This window comes from Juglans regia, chromosome 9 (assembly GCF_001411555.2).
Source record: "Juglans regia cultivar Chandler chromosome 9, Walnut 2.0, whole genome shotgun sequence".
Taxonomy (NCBI): domain Eukaryota; kingdom Viridiplantae; phylum Streptophyta; class Magnoliopsida; order Fagales; family Juglandaceae; genus Juglans; species Juglans regia.
In genome coordinates, this window is record NC_049909.1 from 19,361,090 (window position 1) to 19,380,094 (window position 19,005).

Below are 19,005 nucleotides of genomic sequence, written 5' to 3' on the forward strand. Positions count from 1 at the left end.
ATGGAGGGAGGGCTTGATTCCAGTGCGAGGTGGTTGCGAGAGAGGGGGAGGTGGAGAAGCATTTCGCCCGGTGAGAGGAAGAAGATCTTTGGTGGGATCAATTTTATTAGTCTGTGGTGCGGTTACAACGTTGATAAATGAGACTCATACGTGGCACTCTTTTATTCAATAGTTGTTATTTGAAGAAGAATAAATGGAACGGTTCAAAGATTTTCTCATTATTAATTGGGGGCTGCTATTATAAGGTGCCCCTACTTGGCCAAATGTCACTTTTTTATTTTTTGAAAAAAAAATTAAATATTTTTAAAATAAAAAAATACCTCAATATGTTAATAATTATTTCTTTAATTATTAAATAAAAAAATTAAAAAAATAAATACATGAACATGGACAAAATCATGATATATAGTATTATTTTCCTTATTTATTTCAATTTTTAATATGTTAAAATTATATATATATCTTTTTTTCAAAGATGCTTAAAGTATGATTTGTTTTCACAAACTATTTTATCTTATTTAATTATTATAATTTTTTTAAACTCTCAAATAAAATATAATAAATAATTTAAAATTTTTAAATTTTAAAATAAAAATAATTTTATTAATATTTTATTAATTTTTAATTTTTATCTTATCTCATCTATATAATTCTAAATTCATGACAACTGAATCACTGATAAAATAGTTACCATGTCAATTAATATAAAAAGTTTTTATATCTTAAATTTTAATAATTTTGAAACAAAAATGGCAAATTTTCTTTTTCTTCTTACGAACGTCCAAAGGATAAGGGAAATTTGAAAGTCTGTTATATTCCTTTCACGCATCAAGGATAGTTTCTTTAATTCGGTACTTACAGATCGAAAGCTTTCTAGGGTTCGGGTATGAGGGACTCGAATACGGACCTATTTGATCCCTGCTCGACCACGGAGTCGGACTTCCCTCCGAATGGGCTTGCCACTGGGTCCGGGTCAGACTCGGACTTCGCTTTCGCCTTCAACGACAGGAATTTCTCCGATCGGGTCCTGAGGATTGAGATAATCCCTGATTTTCCCGAGATAAAATCGGACGGCGAGGGTTGCATCAGCGTCGCTGATTGGGCCCGCAATAGGAAGAGACGGAGGGAGGAGATTAAGAATGAGACTAGTAAGAGAGTTTCTTTTATCTTTCTGCAATGTCTTTCCTTTTCGTGTTATTGGTTATTAATTTGATCGTTCGTGCAATTGGGGTCTATTTGGCTACCTAGAAAATAAAGGATTTAGAAGGAAACTTTTGTTATTTTCCTTTTTCTGTTGTTTTGGGTTTGAATCATTGATGGAAATAGGTACTCATAATACACCCACCTCTTCATACAACCTCTTGGTACCTGACCTGAAATTTGGGGGTTTTGTGTGGTGGAAATGTTAGGATTTTAGATGAATTTTCAATTTTTGTTTGAGGCCTTTAGGGGTGATAGAAGAAAGATTAGGTTTGATAGTTTGATGGTGATAGTTCCACAAGAGACTTCTATTTTATTGTGGTTGGATCACTTTACTGCCCCGACTATAGTGGCAACTGCATAATATACCATGTATGGAAGTTATTCAACCCTTCCTCCTGTAGTTTTCAATTCCAAAAAGCCAACTATGCTCAATGAGTTTTGTACCCTTCTCATTGGGTGAAACTCATTTTGGTGTCAGGACAATAGTCTTAGAGGTAATTTTGGTCTAGCTCTCTTGGCCTGTGTCCGTATCGAACTCTGATCCTTTCTTTTGAGTGAATCCATTGTGCAAATTATATATCTGCTGTAAACCATGAACCGTGTGCTAGAAATCATGTCTAATGGGATTTTAACTTTAATATGGATGAATTAATTCACATATAGCAGTCCTGTGTACTTGGGCTACACCTATTTTTTAGTATCAACCAAATTTGTTTTCCTATTAAAAAAAATTAATTTCATGTGTATTAGAATTTTTGTGGGCGATGATTGAACATGTATTCATTTATCCCTTAATACCATTTCTTTCAATATTGCAACTTCTAATACTTCTTGCCCTTACCTTGGCTTATCTTTGTATCATCTTTTCAACTGCCGCACTGATAATGCAGGTTTAGACTCCTGGGAATATCAACAACTATACTTATTTGAAATATATTTTCTATTTTGACTTTAGTGTTGGATATCCTTGTGCAACACGAGGCGCAGATTCTAAATTGTAATGTGCCAGAAACAGTGGATGGTTTGGGCTATGGAAATCAAGATGAGGAAGCTGTGGCAATGATTGAGGAAGTACCTTTAGGTGTTGATATTAATTTGAATCAACATGGTACGTCTTTTATTCCCTTTTATTATGATTTGCTTTATTTAAATTCATGAAGGACTCCTATTGTGGTTATATGGAGAATTGATTATGACTATCGTGCAAATTACAAATCTGTGTTCTTTCTGTGTTTTTTTATTTATCTAGAAATGTTCTTTTCACCCTTACATAAGGAGAATATGAAGCATTGCTTTGTCTATTACTTGTTATCTGCCTCATGGTTTTTTATAGGGTTTCTGAGAATTTTGTTATTTTGTGTGTGTGTGTGTGTGTTTTTTTTTTAATTTTCGTAGTGTTTATTTTATGGGCTATAAAGATGTTAGAAAAGTAGTTTGGACCTAGAATTAAGTAGTGGCATGGCCAAGCCATCTCATAATTGGAATAGTAAAAAAGAACTAATAATTTTATTGAAAAGGAATACTTTTTGGCTGATTTGGCAACCCTAGCTTTTAGAGATGCAACCTTTAGTTTAAGACACCTTTTCCCAAAAACATGCTGCCAGCTTTTATTTAGAAGGGGAGTTGTTTAGAAGTCCGTCATAAAGTAAAATAAAATCCTGTTAGGAGTAGGATTTTTATTCTTCCGCCAACCCTGTTTTTTAGCCACAGACCCTAGAATTTAGGCCTCCTTTTTTTTTAGAACTTGCTGTCAGATTTTCCTAGAGATTTTAGGAGCTTTTCTGTATTTTCTATTATGAAACCAAGTCCTATAAGGAGTTCATACCTTTTTTTTTTAGTCAACTTTGATGTAGATCAAGAAAACCCCACATTTTCTTATAAATTGGAGCCTAACCCCTATTATTTCATGTAATACCTCGTATTGTGTTTAGAAAGATGGTGAATGAGATCCCACATTACTTGGAAGGGAGACGTTCAAGCCCTTTATAACGATTCCAATGGGCTCAAATTGTAACATTGACTGGTCGGAGTATAGGCCCATATATGGCTTGGGCCTTTCTTGGTTCTTACAATCCTATCCTTAACGAGAAGGGGGTGTTGCAGCTACTTACATGCTTAGCATGTAAATTTACATATATGCATGTATATGATGGTAGTATATAATTTTATTGATAGTAATTGATAGTCATATGGAAATGAGTGTTTGGACCACAGACTTCGGGAGGGAGGATCAGGTGTTGTTTGCAAGCTTGACATGGAGAAGGCGTACGATCATGTGAACTGGGAATTTCCCTTATACTTGCTTGAGAGGTGTGGTTTTGGGGTTAGATGGAATTCATGGATGCGTCATTGTATTTCCACGGCCCAATTCTCAGTTCTAGTCAACGGCACACCTGCTGGTTTTTTTGATAGTTCACGGGGTTTGCGGCAGGGAGATCCTCTATCCCCACTTTTATTTGTTATAGTTATGGAGGCGCTAAGTAAGATGATGCAGGCTGTTGTTGGAGGAGGGTTTTTAGCTGGTTTTTAGGTGGGCAATGGCTCTGGTGGCCCTATTATCATTTCACATCTTCTTTTTGCAGATGATACTTTAGTCTTCTGCGAAGCGATAATAGCCAAATTCAAACACTACGAGCATTGCTACTTTGCTTCGAAACAGTGTCAGGGCTCAAGGTGAATCTAGGTAAGTCTGAAATGGCTCCTGTGGTTGTGATTGCTAATATCCTCAGTTTAGCAAGCCTACTGGAATGTAAAGTGTCTTCTTTTCCAATGAAATATATGGGCCTTCCGTTGGGAGCAACGTTTAAGAATAGAGCTATGTAGGATGGGGTGGTGGAGAAGATAGAGAAAATGTTGGCTGGATGGAAACGGGTATATTTATCAAAAGGGGGTCGCCTCACTCTTATTAAGAATACACTCACTAACCTCCCCACATATTTTCTATCTCCCACATATTTTCTATCTTTGTTTTCTATGCCTGCAGGGGTGGTAAATAGGATGGAGAAATTATTTAGGGCATTCTTATGGGGAGGCATGAGGGAGGAGAAAAAATTTCATTTGGTTAGATGGAAAACAGTTTGTGTCTCAGTTGTGAATGGAGGATTGGGAGTGTGTAACTTGAGGACTTTTAATAAAGCTTTATTGGGAAAATGGCTTTGGAGATATCACTTGGAGGAGGGAGCATTGTGGAAGGAAACTGTTGATGCTAGATATGGCGTCGCTAGGGGAGGGTGGTGTTCCAATGAAGTAAGAGGGGGATATGGTGTGGGTTTATGGAAGTTTATAAGGAAGGGGTGGCCATGCTTTGTAAATCAAATCTGTTTTGTAATTGGTGAGGGCGATCGAATAAGTTTTTGGCGGGACATGTGGTGTGGAGATCAAACTTTGGAAAGGGCTTTTCCGGCTCTATATCGTATTGCAGTTAATAAGGAGGCGTCAGTAGCGGAAGTGCGACTATTTTCTCATGGCTCGTATCAGTGGAACATTCTCTTTAGTAGGGATTTATATGACCGAGAATTATCTATTGTTGCAGATTTTTTCAGTTTACTATATTCTACAAGGATCCCTATAGCACAACGTGATCGTTTGAAATGGAGATCTAACAATCACAAGTTATGCACAGTGAAGGCGTATTATAACATCTTGACATCTCAAGATAATACTCCATTTCCTTGGAAGAATATTTAGAGGTCTCGTGTGCCTTCTAGAGTAGCCTTTTTTGTTTGGAGTGCCGCCCTTGAGAAGATATTGACCACGGATAACTTGAGAAAGAAAGGATGTGTAGTCATGGAGTGGTGCTACATGTGTAGAAAGAATTGAGAATCGGTGGACCATCTCTTACTACATTGTGAGGTAGCAAGGGCGTTGTGGGATGGGATCTTTCAAAGGGTTGATTTAGCTTGGGTTATGCCTATGAGGGTGGTGGACCTGTTGGGTTGTTGGAGGAAGATGCAAGGTTGTCATCAAGTGGCAATGGTATGGAAGATGATTCCGTCATGGATCATGTGGTGTATTTGGACGGAAAGGAATGCACGCTGCTTTGAAGATAAGGAACGCACGCTGGCCGAGTTGAAGAAATATTTGTTCCACACATTATTGTTTTGGCTTTCCGCCATTGTATTGCAGGGGGGCAATGTTCATGATTTTTTGTCTTTAATTTATCGCACGTAGAATGTATTTAGGTGTTCTTCCGTATACTTCCTATGTACATGGGCTATGCTTATTTCATTCATATATATAATATTGATCTTTTACTTATCAAAAAAAAAAAAAATTGATAGTCATATGGTTTTCACTCGGTTAGATTCTTTGTAGATGATGAAGCTGGACCTAGTAATGATTCATCATTGAGCATGGACTGCTCGACAGTGTTGAGAGTCAAAACATTACACATAAGCTCTCCAATTTTAGCCGCAAAGAGTCCATATTTTTATAAGGTGAGGGCTCTTTATCTGGTTATGCTGCCTTTGTTCTCTTTTGTTCCTTGGATATTTTCGTTCATTTATTGATTGCATGCCTCTGTAGTTGTTTTCAAATGGCATGAGAGAGTCAGAGCAGCGACATGTAACTCTACAGATACATGCATCTGGTAATTACCAGCCTTCATTAGCTTTTATTGTCCACTTATTCTTATTTTGGTCTATTCTCATATTAAATTATGAACTTTCAATCTCCTTTGAAAATGGTCTGGGTTTCAAAGTCGCATTTTGTTGTTCCTGTTTTTGGTTTTAGCATTATCACTATAAACCAGTCCCACTTCTTATCCCTTTTTGTGCACATGTGTGCATCTATGCTTTTCTGTTTACAAGACAACTATTAATTAATTACTGTTTCTTTCCTATTATGTCACTGGAGCAGAAGAAGCAGCCCTCATGGACCTTCTTAATTTTATGTACAGTAATACGTTGTCAACAACTACATCTGCTGCTTTGTTGGATGTGCTGACGGCTGCTGATAAATATGAGGTTGTGTCATGTATGAGATATTGTAGCAGGTTATTGGGGAACTTGCCAATGACTCGCGAATCAGCATTGCTATATTTAGATCTTCCTTCTAGTGTTTTAATGGCTGATGCAGTCCAGCCATTGACTGATGCAGCAAAACGGTTTCTTGCTGCGCACTATAAAGACATAACTAAGTGAGTCTTTCTTCTGTGCTTTCTTCTTTCTTGCTTTGCTTAATTTGTGGAGCTCCTCTTTGGTTTTCATGTTCATATGGTAGAATTTTGTTTGAGCCTATTATTATTTGGACATGTGATATTTTCTTTTCCTCTCTTTACTGATTTTGTCAAGAATTAGAATAGTTGATCGATCTTGTGAACCGCCTGCCTTTTTTGTAGACTACAAATATAATATTCCAATTTCAGTTATAGTGACACGAGGGCCACAGATATTAGAAAGCAATTAATGGTTTGCATCATTTTCCAGGTCTCATGATGAGGTGTTGAACTTGCCCCTAGCCGGTGTTGAGGCTGTATTGTCCAGTGATGATCTCCAGGTGCCTTCAGAGGATATTGTTTACGACTTTGTGCTGAAATGGGCTCGTAAAAACTACCCAAAACTTGAGGAACGAAGAGAGATCCTTGGCTCACAACTTGGTTGCCTTGTCCGTTTTCCATACATGACCTGCCGAAAGCTAAGGAAGGTTTTAACCTGCAATGACTTTGATCCTGAACTGGTATCAAAGGTCGTGCGCGAGGCTCTCTTTTTCAAGGCTGAGGCACCATACCGGCAGCGTTTTCTTGCTGCAGAGGAGGCCAGTGCCAGCTGTAGGCGATACGTGGAGCGGGCATACAAATATCGCCCTGTCAAGGTGGTCGAATTTGAACTACCTCGTCAGCAGTGTATTGTTTACCTGGACCTGAAGCGGGAGGAGTGTGCACATCTGTTTCCGGCTGGTCGGCTTTACTCACAGGCTTTTCACCTCGGTGGGCAGGGGTTTTTCTTGTCAGCCCACTGCCACATTGACCAACAAAGCTCATTGCACTGCTTTGGGCTATTCTTGGGGATGCAAGAGAAGGGACCAGTCAGTTTTGCCGTTGACTATGATTTTTCAGCGAGGTGTAAGCCATCCGAGGAGTATGCGAGCAAGTACAAAGGAAATTATACTTTCACTGGAGGGAAGGCTGTTGGATATCGCAATCTGTTTGGAATAGCATGGACTGCATTCATGGCTGATGACAGCCTCTATTTCATCAACGGTATCCTCCATCTAAGGGCTGAGCTCACAATCAGGCAATGAGTCCTATTCAGGTCTCATTTTGTGGAGCTTTGGGGCGCTCTCTCTCTCTGGGCCCGCCTCGTGACATTATGTATAAAGAAGCTGTGTAATAGTAGCATTATTGATTCTGCCACAGTTGAGGTATAAGCATAAAAATGGGTTCTCTCCTCTAACTCACCTCTCGCGAAGGGGAACCAATGTTTGTTCTCAAATGGTATTGAACGAATGTGCCCCCCTATTCTACTGTTTGCAAAGTTACCCAAGTCTTGTTTGGGCTATTTTTATCGAACTAACTACTACCTTTGTAAGTAATGATTGTCCAAGCTTTCCAAAGCTGTCAACGATGAAAATTTAACAGTGTTTAGTACGTTGCAAGTAGCTACGAGAAAGTTAGTTCTCTTTGCAATGGCTTGTCTGGATGTGTTCACTTAAGAATTCCAATTGTGCCACTGTTACTGTGCATGTAATTTCCTTTTTCACTCTGTATTCTGATCTCTGTAAATATTCTTTAACCAGTTTCCAAACTTGGTATTTGTTGATTTTTGCCTTTTTCTAACATAAAATGACTAGCGCAAGGCTGTCCCAGCTGTTTGGGCATGACCATCCTAATTTGGGCAGGTGCTTGCCTGACTTTTATGTTTTCTTAGAAGGAAACTTTCATCTAAGGGAAGTGTTTTTGTACAAAAAAAATTAATAAATATTTAACCAAAATAGAGGCTTTATTTTGTTGTATATGGTTATCTTCTAACAAAATGGATTTGGATGCTGCCGTGCTAGATATGTAGTCAGCCTTTTCTTCTTTAAAAAATGCTATCTGCACTAGAAATAAAAAAAATTTAAAATGGGTCTCAAGATAATTCTATTTTTGGTTTTATTATTCAGATAACATCCTTTTAATGCTGAATAGATGTTAGATTGGCATGGAAAAGAAAAGGAAATTGGAGATGAAATGAAAAATGCAAATATATTTCTTGAACAAGAGAAGATTGATATTGATAGACAATTACAGCGTTTCTAATGAAACAAAGTGGATGAGCTGGTTTGTTTTTGCTTCAACCACTTCAGATTATGAGTTTACTTTTTTGAAATTTTGTTGTGACTGTAATATTTCTCCTCTACATGTATATGAAGACGCATATAACCTTATTCAACATGTTGAGTTTCTAGTAAGTGTTATGGATGGAAAATATATATATATATATATATATATATTACTCTGAATTTAAAGTCAAACTGTTCTTAATGGGATGGGGTGCATAACTTGACATCCTTTGATGTGGAGTGTCAGCCACTACTTCATCTGGCTTTCATTTTTTTATTTTTATTTTCTAATCTTATATCAGGGTGCAATTATACAAGATCCTTTCACCTGCATAAGGGTATGCCTAAGCCTGTACCTTATTATAATTTAGTAACAGTTCCATCAAAGAAACAAATGTTTCGGTAAAGTCTATTTATTGATATAACATGTTATTGATGAAAAATCTACCATATTAACTTGTATATTTACACGAGTATTTGTACTTGCAAGTTGGAGTGGAAGATACATCATTCACATTATTAACGTGCCACAATTTGATTTATAAGATTCAAAATTTTAAATTCTTTTTGCAATTAAGATCATGCTCGAATGTCCTCTACAGTGACTCGCAAATACAATTTTTTTTTTCTAGCAAAACTAGTCATCAATGGAGCATACAAACCCAACCATAGTATGTTTATCTGGGGCTGTGTTGTCAATGTGTAACCATGTCATTATACTGTTTAAAGATCCATTCTCAAATTGGGGAGAAAGAAATTGTAATTTTTGCTCACAACCAGATCTGTTGTTCCCTTTGGGAGGAACATGATCATGCGTATTCATGAAATATTTTCAAGAGCATCTTTTTCCCCTCCTTATAATGATCTGTTAAATCCTTGGGAAAGAGAGACACAATCACTTCATATCACGGCCAATCTAATTAACTACTAAAGCAAACTATAGTGCGAATAATTCATCCAATTATTAAAATCTTGATTCTGATTTGACATCAAAGAAGAGAAACAAAAGAGAAAAAAAAGCACAAAAGAGGAAGAGCAAAAGAAAGAAAAGAAGAGTACTATATTCGAGATACTTCTCCCGACCAAAGTACAAGTTTGATATATATTAAGTACAGTCTTAGACAATGGTAATTTGATATATATTGTGAATCTCTCCTTTATGAAACCCATAATTGATTCTTTATTTATTTAAATTTGAGTATTGTTTTTCATTTTTCTAGTGAAAAAAAAAAACGTTATAGTCGTAAAAAAATTTTATAAAATAAATAATAATTTATTTTATTATATAAAAGTAATTAATAATAAGAATTTTGCTATATATAAGTAAGTTTGCGTATCAATTTACGTATTAATTTTGTTATCTTCATATTCTAAATTCAAATTAGTACTATTTTTAATAAAATTTACTTTCTGACCAATCATATTGAATGGATGTACGTATTAATGGGCATAATCGTTTACAATTAGTGCACATAATCGCATATTCTAAACTAAAAATTCGGTAATGAATAATTGGGTTTGGCTTTATATATATATATATATATATATATATATTACTCAACTCCGGCATGAGGAATTGGAATGATGTACGATACCAAAATTAATTCATCAGCCAATGAAATGTAATTGGCATTAAGGGCATCCCAACAAATGGTAACTAATTTCATGGATAATAATATTTTTAGTCATATCATAAAAGGCAGATTAATTGCTTCGAATAGCATCTGTATTCTGTATATCAATAAGCATATTACTTCTTCCTCAAGGATAAACAGATTACGAATCTATTTTTGAAAGGAAAAGAACAAAAAATATTACTTATTCAAGAAGTATAACATATTAACTCGATTTTTTTTTCTTTTTATGATACAATATTTGCAATAACTCATTCTTATAAGTGATAAAGAAATATGGTACATGAGATCTCATAAGAAAATTATATATACCACACTACCATCTCACTTTCATCTCACTATTTAAGATGTGTCATATTTATTACAATTAAACGATTCTTTATTAGATGATTATTTATCATCTAATGATAATAAATGTGCCACAATTTATATAGTGAGATGAAAGTGAGACGATAATTTGATATATAGAATTACTTGATCCCATATTATTTGGGAGTGAGAAATTTTTGTTATTTATAATATTCCAATAGAGTTCCATTATTTATATTATTGATTAGTTCCAAATGGAGTATATGCTATATAACTTGGGTCATCCATTAAAGTATCATTGCTCTTTAATTTTTTTTATTAAATTTATATATATATATATATATATTACACACATATATTCTGATATCTAGATGATAATGTATATATATATATATATATATATATATTTCTTTAAAAAATCTATATATTTTTTATATATTGATATTGTCATTATTGAGCAAACCTAGCTATTTAGATTTTTAGGATAGGCTTTATCTAGCACTGCTAATAAGTAATATCCTTCCTTCCATACATGACTACTCCAGCTAGCTAGATCAAAATGAATAATTGCACAAAGTTTAAGAATTGTTGATCCGATTATTAAAAATCAATTCAACTCAATTATTTCAGCCATTAGTAGCAAACCGATATTCTTTAAAAAATACTATAAAAAAATTATTTATTTACGATCAGTTATTTCTAATAAAATGACTATTTTTAATTAAAATGAATCTGTTTTCATTATAAATAATCTTTTTTGTTGTAAAAAATAGTCACAAATATCTATTTTTCTTATAATGAAATTGGAAGAGCTTGGAAATTATTTTTAGGAATACAATCTGACTAATTAAATTAATTTTGTATACTGCGAAATGCCAATGGATTGAAAATTTGAAAGACGAAAGAAACTGGAAATCAAGACAAGAAACACATGGTACATACCCCATGTGTAATAAGTGCAGAAAAGTGAATCAGGGGATCTAAAAAGGATGGAAGGGACATAACATTGGTCAGTTCTGTCCTGATCTTTAATAGGCCAAGAATAACCTTAACAAAATGCAGCTATGATAAAAAAAAATACTTTATTTTTTTCCCGCAAATTAGGGGCAGTTTTTTCTTTTGGAGTAACCATGAGGGTCCACACTCGTTATGGCATGTTTGGTTTAAGCTATAACTATTAACTCTGAGTGAAATAGCTCATCACTCAACCTCACCAAGGTGCCAGCATGCAAATGCTTCCATGACTTTCGATCACAAGTTTTATTAAGGCAAACCGTTTCGAACCTATGACTTCGAGCAAGGGAGGGAAGAATGCTCTCTTACCAATTGGGCTACCACCTTACCTTAGTAGTAATGATCAAAATACTTACTTTGGAATAAATGATAGTTACAGTTATAGAGTATTGTGTAAGTGCCGTATATTTTTTATTTTTTTTAAATGACTAAATATGAAATCTATATGAAAAAATTAAATTTTTAATGGTAGACTTCATTATTTTTTTAAAAAAGTGCAAGGCGCTTGCACAATCCATAATTGTGTTTAGCATTGCCCATAAATGAATATATAAACTTAAAACTCTTTACTATTCTTTTGTAAGTTTATAGCAAATAAAAGATCATTTTATAAAATTAAAATTTATTTGTAATAAAATAACATATATACTAGTATTGTATTGATTAATTATGAAAGATAAATGCTTTAATTATAAAAAGATCACACAACATATAAATTTATAAACTCACGTGAGTTAATATGATATGTTAGATTATAAAACTATTTTTGTAAGAGCTGTCATGAAATAGATTACAAGAGAGTTGTAAGAATTTCATGCAAAGATAAGTAGAAGAAATCTTTGGATGATCTTAATTATAAAAATATATATATATATATTTGAAATAAGAGCCAGTACAAATTAATCAAGTATTCAGAATTTTCTTGGAATATTTTTTTTTTCATTAATGTCTTAAAATAAAGGATTGATTAATAGGTAAGGTTAAGAAACTTTATTAAACAGAAAAGGGACTTGTTTGATAACATTTTTAATTAGGAATTATTAGGCTACAACTAAAGATTTATTTATTTATTTTTCTTCCTTGACTGGCTAAGCTACCTGGAACTACTTTCCTTTCTGAGGGAAGGACATACCGTAGGAGCCGCTGGCAAATATGTCTTCAACAACCTCATTGAAACTTTTTCGAGCTACGTACTGAGAAAGTAAAAGAACAAAATGATGGACACTACTGAATTTGAAATCCATGACAAGATAATATGATGAGTTTTTTTTTTGTGGAAAGATATAATCCAAACACAGAGTAAAATAATTCTCAGAATCGATGGAGCTTCAATAATTTAATAAGACAAGTTTTTTTGTTTTCGAGTAAAATTAGACATATGAATGAAAAGACATTTCACTAGCTTATTCATAGATTGAACGAAAAATAATGTTATTTGCTCATTCAAAATTTACTGATAATATACTCTTGACGTGTCATTATTATATATGTGATGTCATTTGATTTATTAAAAAAATATAAAATATAAATATAAAATGGTAGAGAATTTAAAATTTTATTTTTCAGTTTTTTAATTTTTAGTAAATTACTTAATATTAAATGATTAGATGACATAAATACATGTAGTACTATGGAATGAGACCGGAATTAAATGGCCAGGGATCAATATATTAAGAAAAACAGCTGAAAATATAATACAAAATAATAAATACATCAAAGAAAAACTTATTTCAGATCAGAGCACTCCAATAGCTTTTGTATTATACAAAAACTGTAAATAATTTGAAGAATTATTTCAAAAAGAAGCTCCATCCGATTATGTAAAATAAATTGTAAATTACATTTAGTTATAGTATTTTGCTACATGTAGTGGGTATTGTTCATCTTATAAATTTTTTTTATTATTGATATTTCATAATTTATTCATTCATTTTTATTTATTTTGATTTTTATCGTATAAGCAAATTCTTTTTATTGTTCATCGTTTAAAACAAATATATTTTATTTTTTTCTAAAAAATATCTTGGAATTATTTTTAAACCAAATTTTCATATTTGATTTTATTTTTAATTTTTATTTGGCTTATATATTTTTGTTTTATGTATATAGGACTGAATTATTTTATATTGTATATAAATATAAATTGTAAATATAAAAAAATATATGAATATTGTAAATTGATTGATAGAAATGAAATATTTAAAAAGAATAAAAAGAATATTTAAATGATATAAAAAATAAATAAATAAGATGATAAATAATATATTGTAAAAATTATTATATAAAATAAAAAAAATTAAATTTTAATAATATATTTTAAAAAATAAGATAAAGAATCTATTAAGAGTGGTTTTAAAGGGATAGATGGATGGAATGACAGATGAGAGAAAAGTGGTGATTGGACAAATGGAAATGAAACGGTAATAAGAGAATGGTGAAGGGACGGAGGTACCCATTTTTTCTCATTGAGTTCATAGGCAGCCTTTTGCATTGATAAGACTCTGATTTCAGCAAGTGATTGAGAATCTGATGAGATAAAATATACAAACTTTCTCAATGCCTATCATACTCCTATTGGCTCTTTCGTGGGTTCCCCCCCTATCCCTCTGTCTGTTTCCTAGCGCCACCCTCCCTAATTATTTAACTTTTGAGTGTAAGCTTTCTGCGACATATTAATATCATTTGAAAAGACTAATTTCTGAGATGAATTAATGAAAATTAATTAGAATAAATATAGATATATAGTCCCCTCCGAGTACTCCTAAGTATAAACAACCACAACATATGTTATATTAAATCCTTACTTAAATTAGGGAAGCTTTTGGGTTGAAACATGTCCCGCTAAAGGTCTCAAGAGTTTTGATTCTATAGAATCATTTCTTGAGTCTGCCAAGTTATCATAGAAGTAATAGATCTAAAAATTGAAATCTCAAGATGGTAGTGGGGATGTGCGCGTGAGAGAGAGATGTGTGAAACGAAGACGCCAGAAGTAAAATAAAATAAGAAATCAATTGTGCAATATAAAGATTTATATGATTTTTCAATGTGTTTATGTCTATAAAATTATAGAAAAATTAATTATCTACTCAAAATATCCATACTATTCATAATAAACATATATATAATATTACATGACGAAAGTCCTAATTTTTCAATTATTGAGTTATTTGCTCGAGCATACTCGTCATCTGATATTCACTCGAGTGATATGTGGAGCGAGTGTCGAATAAATTTTTTGCCTAAGTTTCTCTTGAGCATCCTGTCACGTAAGCGTCAAGCGAACTTTCTATCTGCATTTCTCGAATCCCAAATTGGGTAAAAAAAAAAATGGCTTCACCTTCGGACACCTACAAGGTTTGACCATGTTCGCTTCGACTTGAGCCTATTGATTCAAGCATGCACTTCATGGCCAAGCCTCATTGAAATTCTACCAAAAATACCATAATGAATCATTATCAAGTTGGATGATCAAATTAAACCGTAACAAAAATAAATCAGACTCTACAAATCCAACAAGAGAGAGAATTAAAATAAAAAACTTCCTAATTATAAGCTAAGTAGCAGAAGAAGAAAGAAATGATAGAAAGGGAGAACAAATAAGTCTCTCTAATTTCTCTCACTAAAAATCCATTTCATGAAGGAAACCTTCATCATTAATAATTTGGAGTCCTAGCTCACGAAATTAAAAAAAATGATACACATTACTTTTTATAATAGTTTACACAATCATATTTTAAGATGAGAGATATTGTTATAAAATATCTTATAAAAATAACATTACTTTATAAAAATATCATCATTTTAAAATATTATATATTATCAAATATATTGTAAAATTAAAAAAATATTACGTGGATATCATTGTAAAAAAAGAAAAAAAAAACTTGTTGGGCAGTTGTTAAGGGGATATATATATTATATATCCTATTTTACATTTTTTTTAATCCCTAGGCGTTTTTTTCACTGGACAATGTCCCTAACTCTAAGCAATTTGCTCCAATTACCAACTGCATATAATTGTCACAAACAAGCTTATAATTCAATATTTGATTCCCGATTGCATTGTCGTATATGTCTGCATATATAGATGTATTTTGTTATTCATTATCTTTACACATTACACATTATTTTTATTTTTATTTATATTAATTGATGTTTTTTACTCATTATCTATGTACTATATATTTAGTATAAAAAAAATAAAAAATTATATATAATATGTGGTGTAAAAATAATGAGTAGACTTTTCATTGATGTACAGTTGGTTTTTACTTCGACAGGACAAGTGCTGAACGGGGCGGGGTATGCTCTAGCTATAGCACAAATTGCAGGACAGTCTTTGACTGGTTTCAGTGCATGCATATAAATGTGACCAAGAAATATTGCTTATAAAAAAAAGGTGACAAGATAATGTGACTAAGAACTTAACACGTGTTCTGATATATATTATCTTAATCACAAAAGATTTCCTTCTCTAAAAAAACAAAGACAATGAATTGTTCCAAGTTGCTGGACAATCTTGAAAACATATAAAATCGCAAAGCCACAAAAAGGCTACTGGCTAGACGTTGTCAAAGAAGGTCTGTGCCTATCCACCATGTTATATCGTTTTCTGTCCCTTCCACCGTATACGTAGTGTTTCTCAGCACAAACAGAAACCCTAGGAATAGGTTTTCACAGGGATCTCTAGGGTTTCATTCAGCCATTTTTTAATGTTGTAAAGAGAATAATAAAAAACTAGAATTTATATAAAAAATATTAATTTTTTAATAATAAACTTTATATTTTTTTTAAATGATTATGTAATGTTTATAAAATGTTCACCAACTTCATGTAAAATTATTCGTTTGTTAAATATCATTAGTTATCAGCAGTTTCGTTCCAAACTTCAACTTTCTTTGTTAGTCAACAAACGTACAGCATCTCTTGAAGCTTAGCTCTATATATTAGGATGCAAAGGTGTTTTTTGCATGAAAACTTTTCTGTATAAAATAAATTTATATGCTTGTAAAAGCATTTTCCAATCCTACTATACAGCTAATAATATCCCCAATTTACCACTAAACACGGAGGAAAGTGAACGGGGCTACCCTACTTAGGACTTAAAAAAAAAAAAGATACAAATGCCCTTTAAAATTTCACGAAAGAATAGTAGTGTTCCTTGAAATCCTCTTTACCGATCAGGTCTCTTATTGAGTAAATGGCTACCCAGCTGAGTGCATATATATATATATATATAAATATATATATCTGCCAATGATCAAGATCATTAAATTAGCAGCATATCAATGACTAGTTAGCAAAACACAAAGACTTAATTATAGCATTCTTATGCTTATAATAAGCTAAACAAAAATTAGGGCATATGCAAAGGAATTGATGGGCTCTGCATATTGCAAGCGATTGGTAGGAGTACTGTAGTGTTGTATGTGCACGACAAATGTGAAAGCAAAGAAGAATATGAATAACTTCCTTTTATCTTTGTTTTTTCCATAATATTTTAAAACACTAATTGTCTGATCAAAGCCTCTATTTTTTTTTTTTTTTTGCACTTTTAGCTTATATATAAGCCACCCTCCCCTCATGATGAATCCATAAGCCACTGGTTTTGTTCGGCGGGTGAGAGCAGAAGCTCTCGGCCTCCACCCTCCACGAACCTTCCGAGATCCTGTTCTTCTTTTGAGCAGTCGCTTTCTTCACTTCACCTCTATTTGCGCGCTCTGTGTCTGTGTGTGTGGATTTTCTAGCTATGTGTTGGCTAGGTTAGGATATCATGGGACATGGGCAATCTTCACTTGTTTACGAGAAAACAGTGTGATCTGTGCATCGGTTTTGCATACATGTGAAGATCAGTTCATTTCCGTTTACTCTTGTTGCTTTCTTCTCAATGGTTGATGGTGAAGGGAGCCCTCTTCAGTCCACTCATGGGTGGCTGCAGGATTCAATTAGCTGCCGACTCATTCATCCACATGCTGTGTTAAAAGGAGATACCCAGTAAATGAGTGAATGAACCGGGAGATAAATTGGATCTAAAGCTTCCTGTACTTGGACTGAAGGGAGCTCCCTTTCTTGTTATGTTACTTAAATCTCTTCTCTTGATCTAAACTCTTTCTTTGTTAGTGCTCATTTTATTTCTTAATAATTAAGTCCATGTTTGAATAAAGTGGTTTGCTTGAATTGCTAAAGATAAATATCGTTCACCGATTACTTTTCCTCTTTCCAGACGCCAAGCACGCTTCTGGTGATGCAGAGGTAAGTTACTTAATTATTACTACCTGTTTGACTTGATGTTGAACTTGTTAATTTTAAATTTGTTAAGTCCTCTAAGATTATCGTTAATTAAGTTTTAGTGGTATTTATCTATGTGGTGAACCAGAAATCTTTACCTTGGAAAGTCGGTAAGAGTAGGCATGTAGAGAAAGCCTTCTCGCTTTTGTGCATCAACAGATGCCTTGTCTTTTCCATGTCTGTTCGTTTCCTTTAAAAATTGGCTCAACTAGGGTTAAGGTATGCAAGCTTTAATTAATATATATTAAAAACATCCTCGAAACTCGTTCAATGATGGATGAACTAACCTGCTTTTCACTCGTGTTGACAGTAAAGATTTAGGGTTTTGTCAAGCGTACATTCAAGCCTGTGTCACCCAAGAGGCGCCTGAGCATGAGATTAGATGCTCGCAATATACGACAATAGCGTCTTGGGTCTTGCTCTATTACTGCAACAAGTTCCCAGACATGTCTCCCGGAGGATGCAATTACCGGAATGTCCTCATGTGGTTTCATGTTAGCAGGGAGTGTACTGCTCTCTTTCTTATTTTTTTTGTCCATGTTTTCGGTTTGATTGTACCGATAAGTAGGTGGCCTGAATGGAGGATTCTGACGTCGACTTCTCTCCTGAGCTTTACGATTCATGAATGTAAGGTTTCTTTGGTACTGTGGCATGAATTGTGGGCCTCAGTTTTTCCATTTGTATGAAAGACGGGTGAAGGATCATTTTCTTGGGCGGACCATACAAGACGGGTGGTAAGATGGAATTTTCTTTACTTATGAGTTTAGGAAAGGGGTAAACTCTTGAGTTTATGAAGAGGGCCTTATACATTTTTGTATATATGACTGGGATCCTGTTCAGATGCAAGAACTTGAGAAAACGTAGGTGGGAATGACTACTCTCTCTCTCTCTCGTGCGAGCTAGCCAAAGGGCAAAGAGGTTTTGACCTTCTTTCTTTCATGGAGTGAGCCGAAAAACAAGCACCAACCAACCCCATTGTAGGGCAAAGCTTGTGTAGTACTTTTTAGTTTATTCGAGCTTCACTCGTAATAATTTTCTTCCCTTCTTTTTATTTTTTCCTTCATGTATCTTTGAGCCTTTGATCTAGGCAAGGGACTAAGTTATGATTCAAATTTATGTGCTCGAGCTACACAGAAATTATTTGGCAGACGATTTTGTTATAAAGTTGTAAATAAGTTTCTCGATTTTTATTGAAAACTTGTGTTAGCTAGAATGATAAATAAAAACAGTTAAAAAGGAAACACAAAACGAACCACGATAAAGCCGACTCTGCCCAAGTATAATCGACTCTTGAGCT

At 33.5% G+C, this 19,005-nt stretch overlaps 1 protein-coding gene and 1 long non-coding RNA gene across 2 annotated transcripts; both read left to right on the forward strand.

The window, feature by feature from the left end:
• Positions 1–746: 746 nt before the first annotated feature.
• LOC108997426 (BTB/POZ domain-containing protein POB1-like) lies at positions 747–7,857 on the forward strand. The gene is made up of 6 exons (XM_018973701.2): positions 747–1,148; positions 2,159–2,311; positions 5,518–5,639; positions 5,728–5,791; positions 6,061–6,340; positions 6,630–7,857. The coding sequence occupies exons 1-6, from the start codon at positions 887–889 to the stop codon at positions 7,441–7,443; spliced, it is 1,695 nt and encodes a 564-aa protein (XP_018829246.1). The 5' UTR covers positions 747–886; the 3' UTR covers positions 7,444–7,857.
• Positions 7,858–17,001: 9,144 nt separating this feature from the next.
• On the forward strand, positions 17,002–18,868 carry LOC108997291. Its single transcript, XR_001997141.2, has 2 exons — positions 17,002–17,672; positions 17,797–18,868. It is a non-coding gene; the product is annotated as an uncharacterized LOC108997291 (long non-coding RNA).
• Positions 18,869–19,005: the final 137 nt, after the last annotated feature.

Bases quoted from the DNA above. Each gene is read 5' to 3' on its own strand.
- LOC108997426 (XM_018973701.2), top strand. From the start codon at position 887: ATGAGGGACTCGAATACGGACCTATTTGATCCCTGCTCGACCACGGAG. The intron at 1,149-2,158 runs GTAAGAGAGTTT...TTTTGACTTTAG, and splicing joins GGAGATTAAGAATGAGACTA to TGTTGGATATCCTTGTGCAA. The intron at 6,341-6,629 runs GTGAGTCTTTCT...ATCATTTTCCAG, and splicing joins CACTATAAAGACATAACTAA to GTCTCATGATGAGGTGTTGA.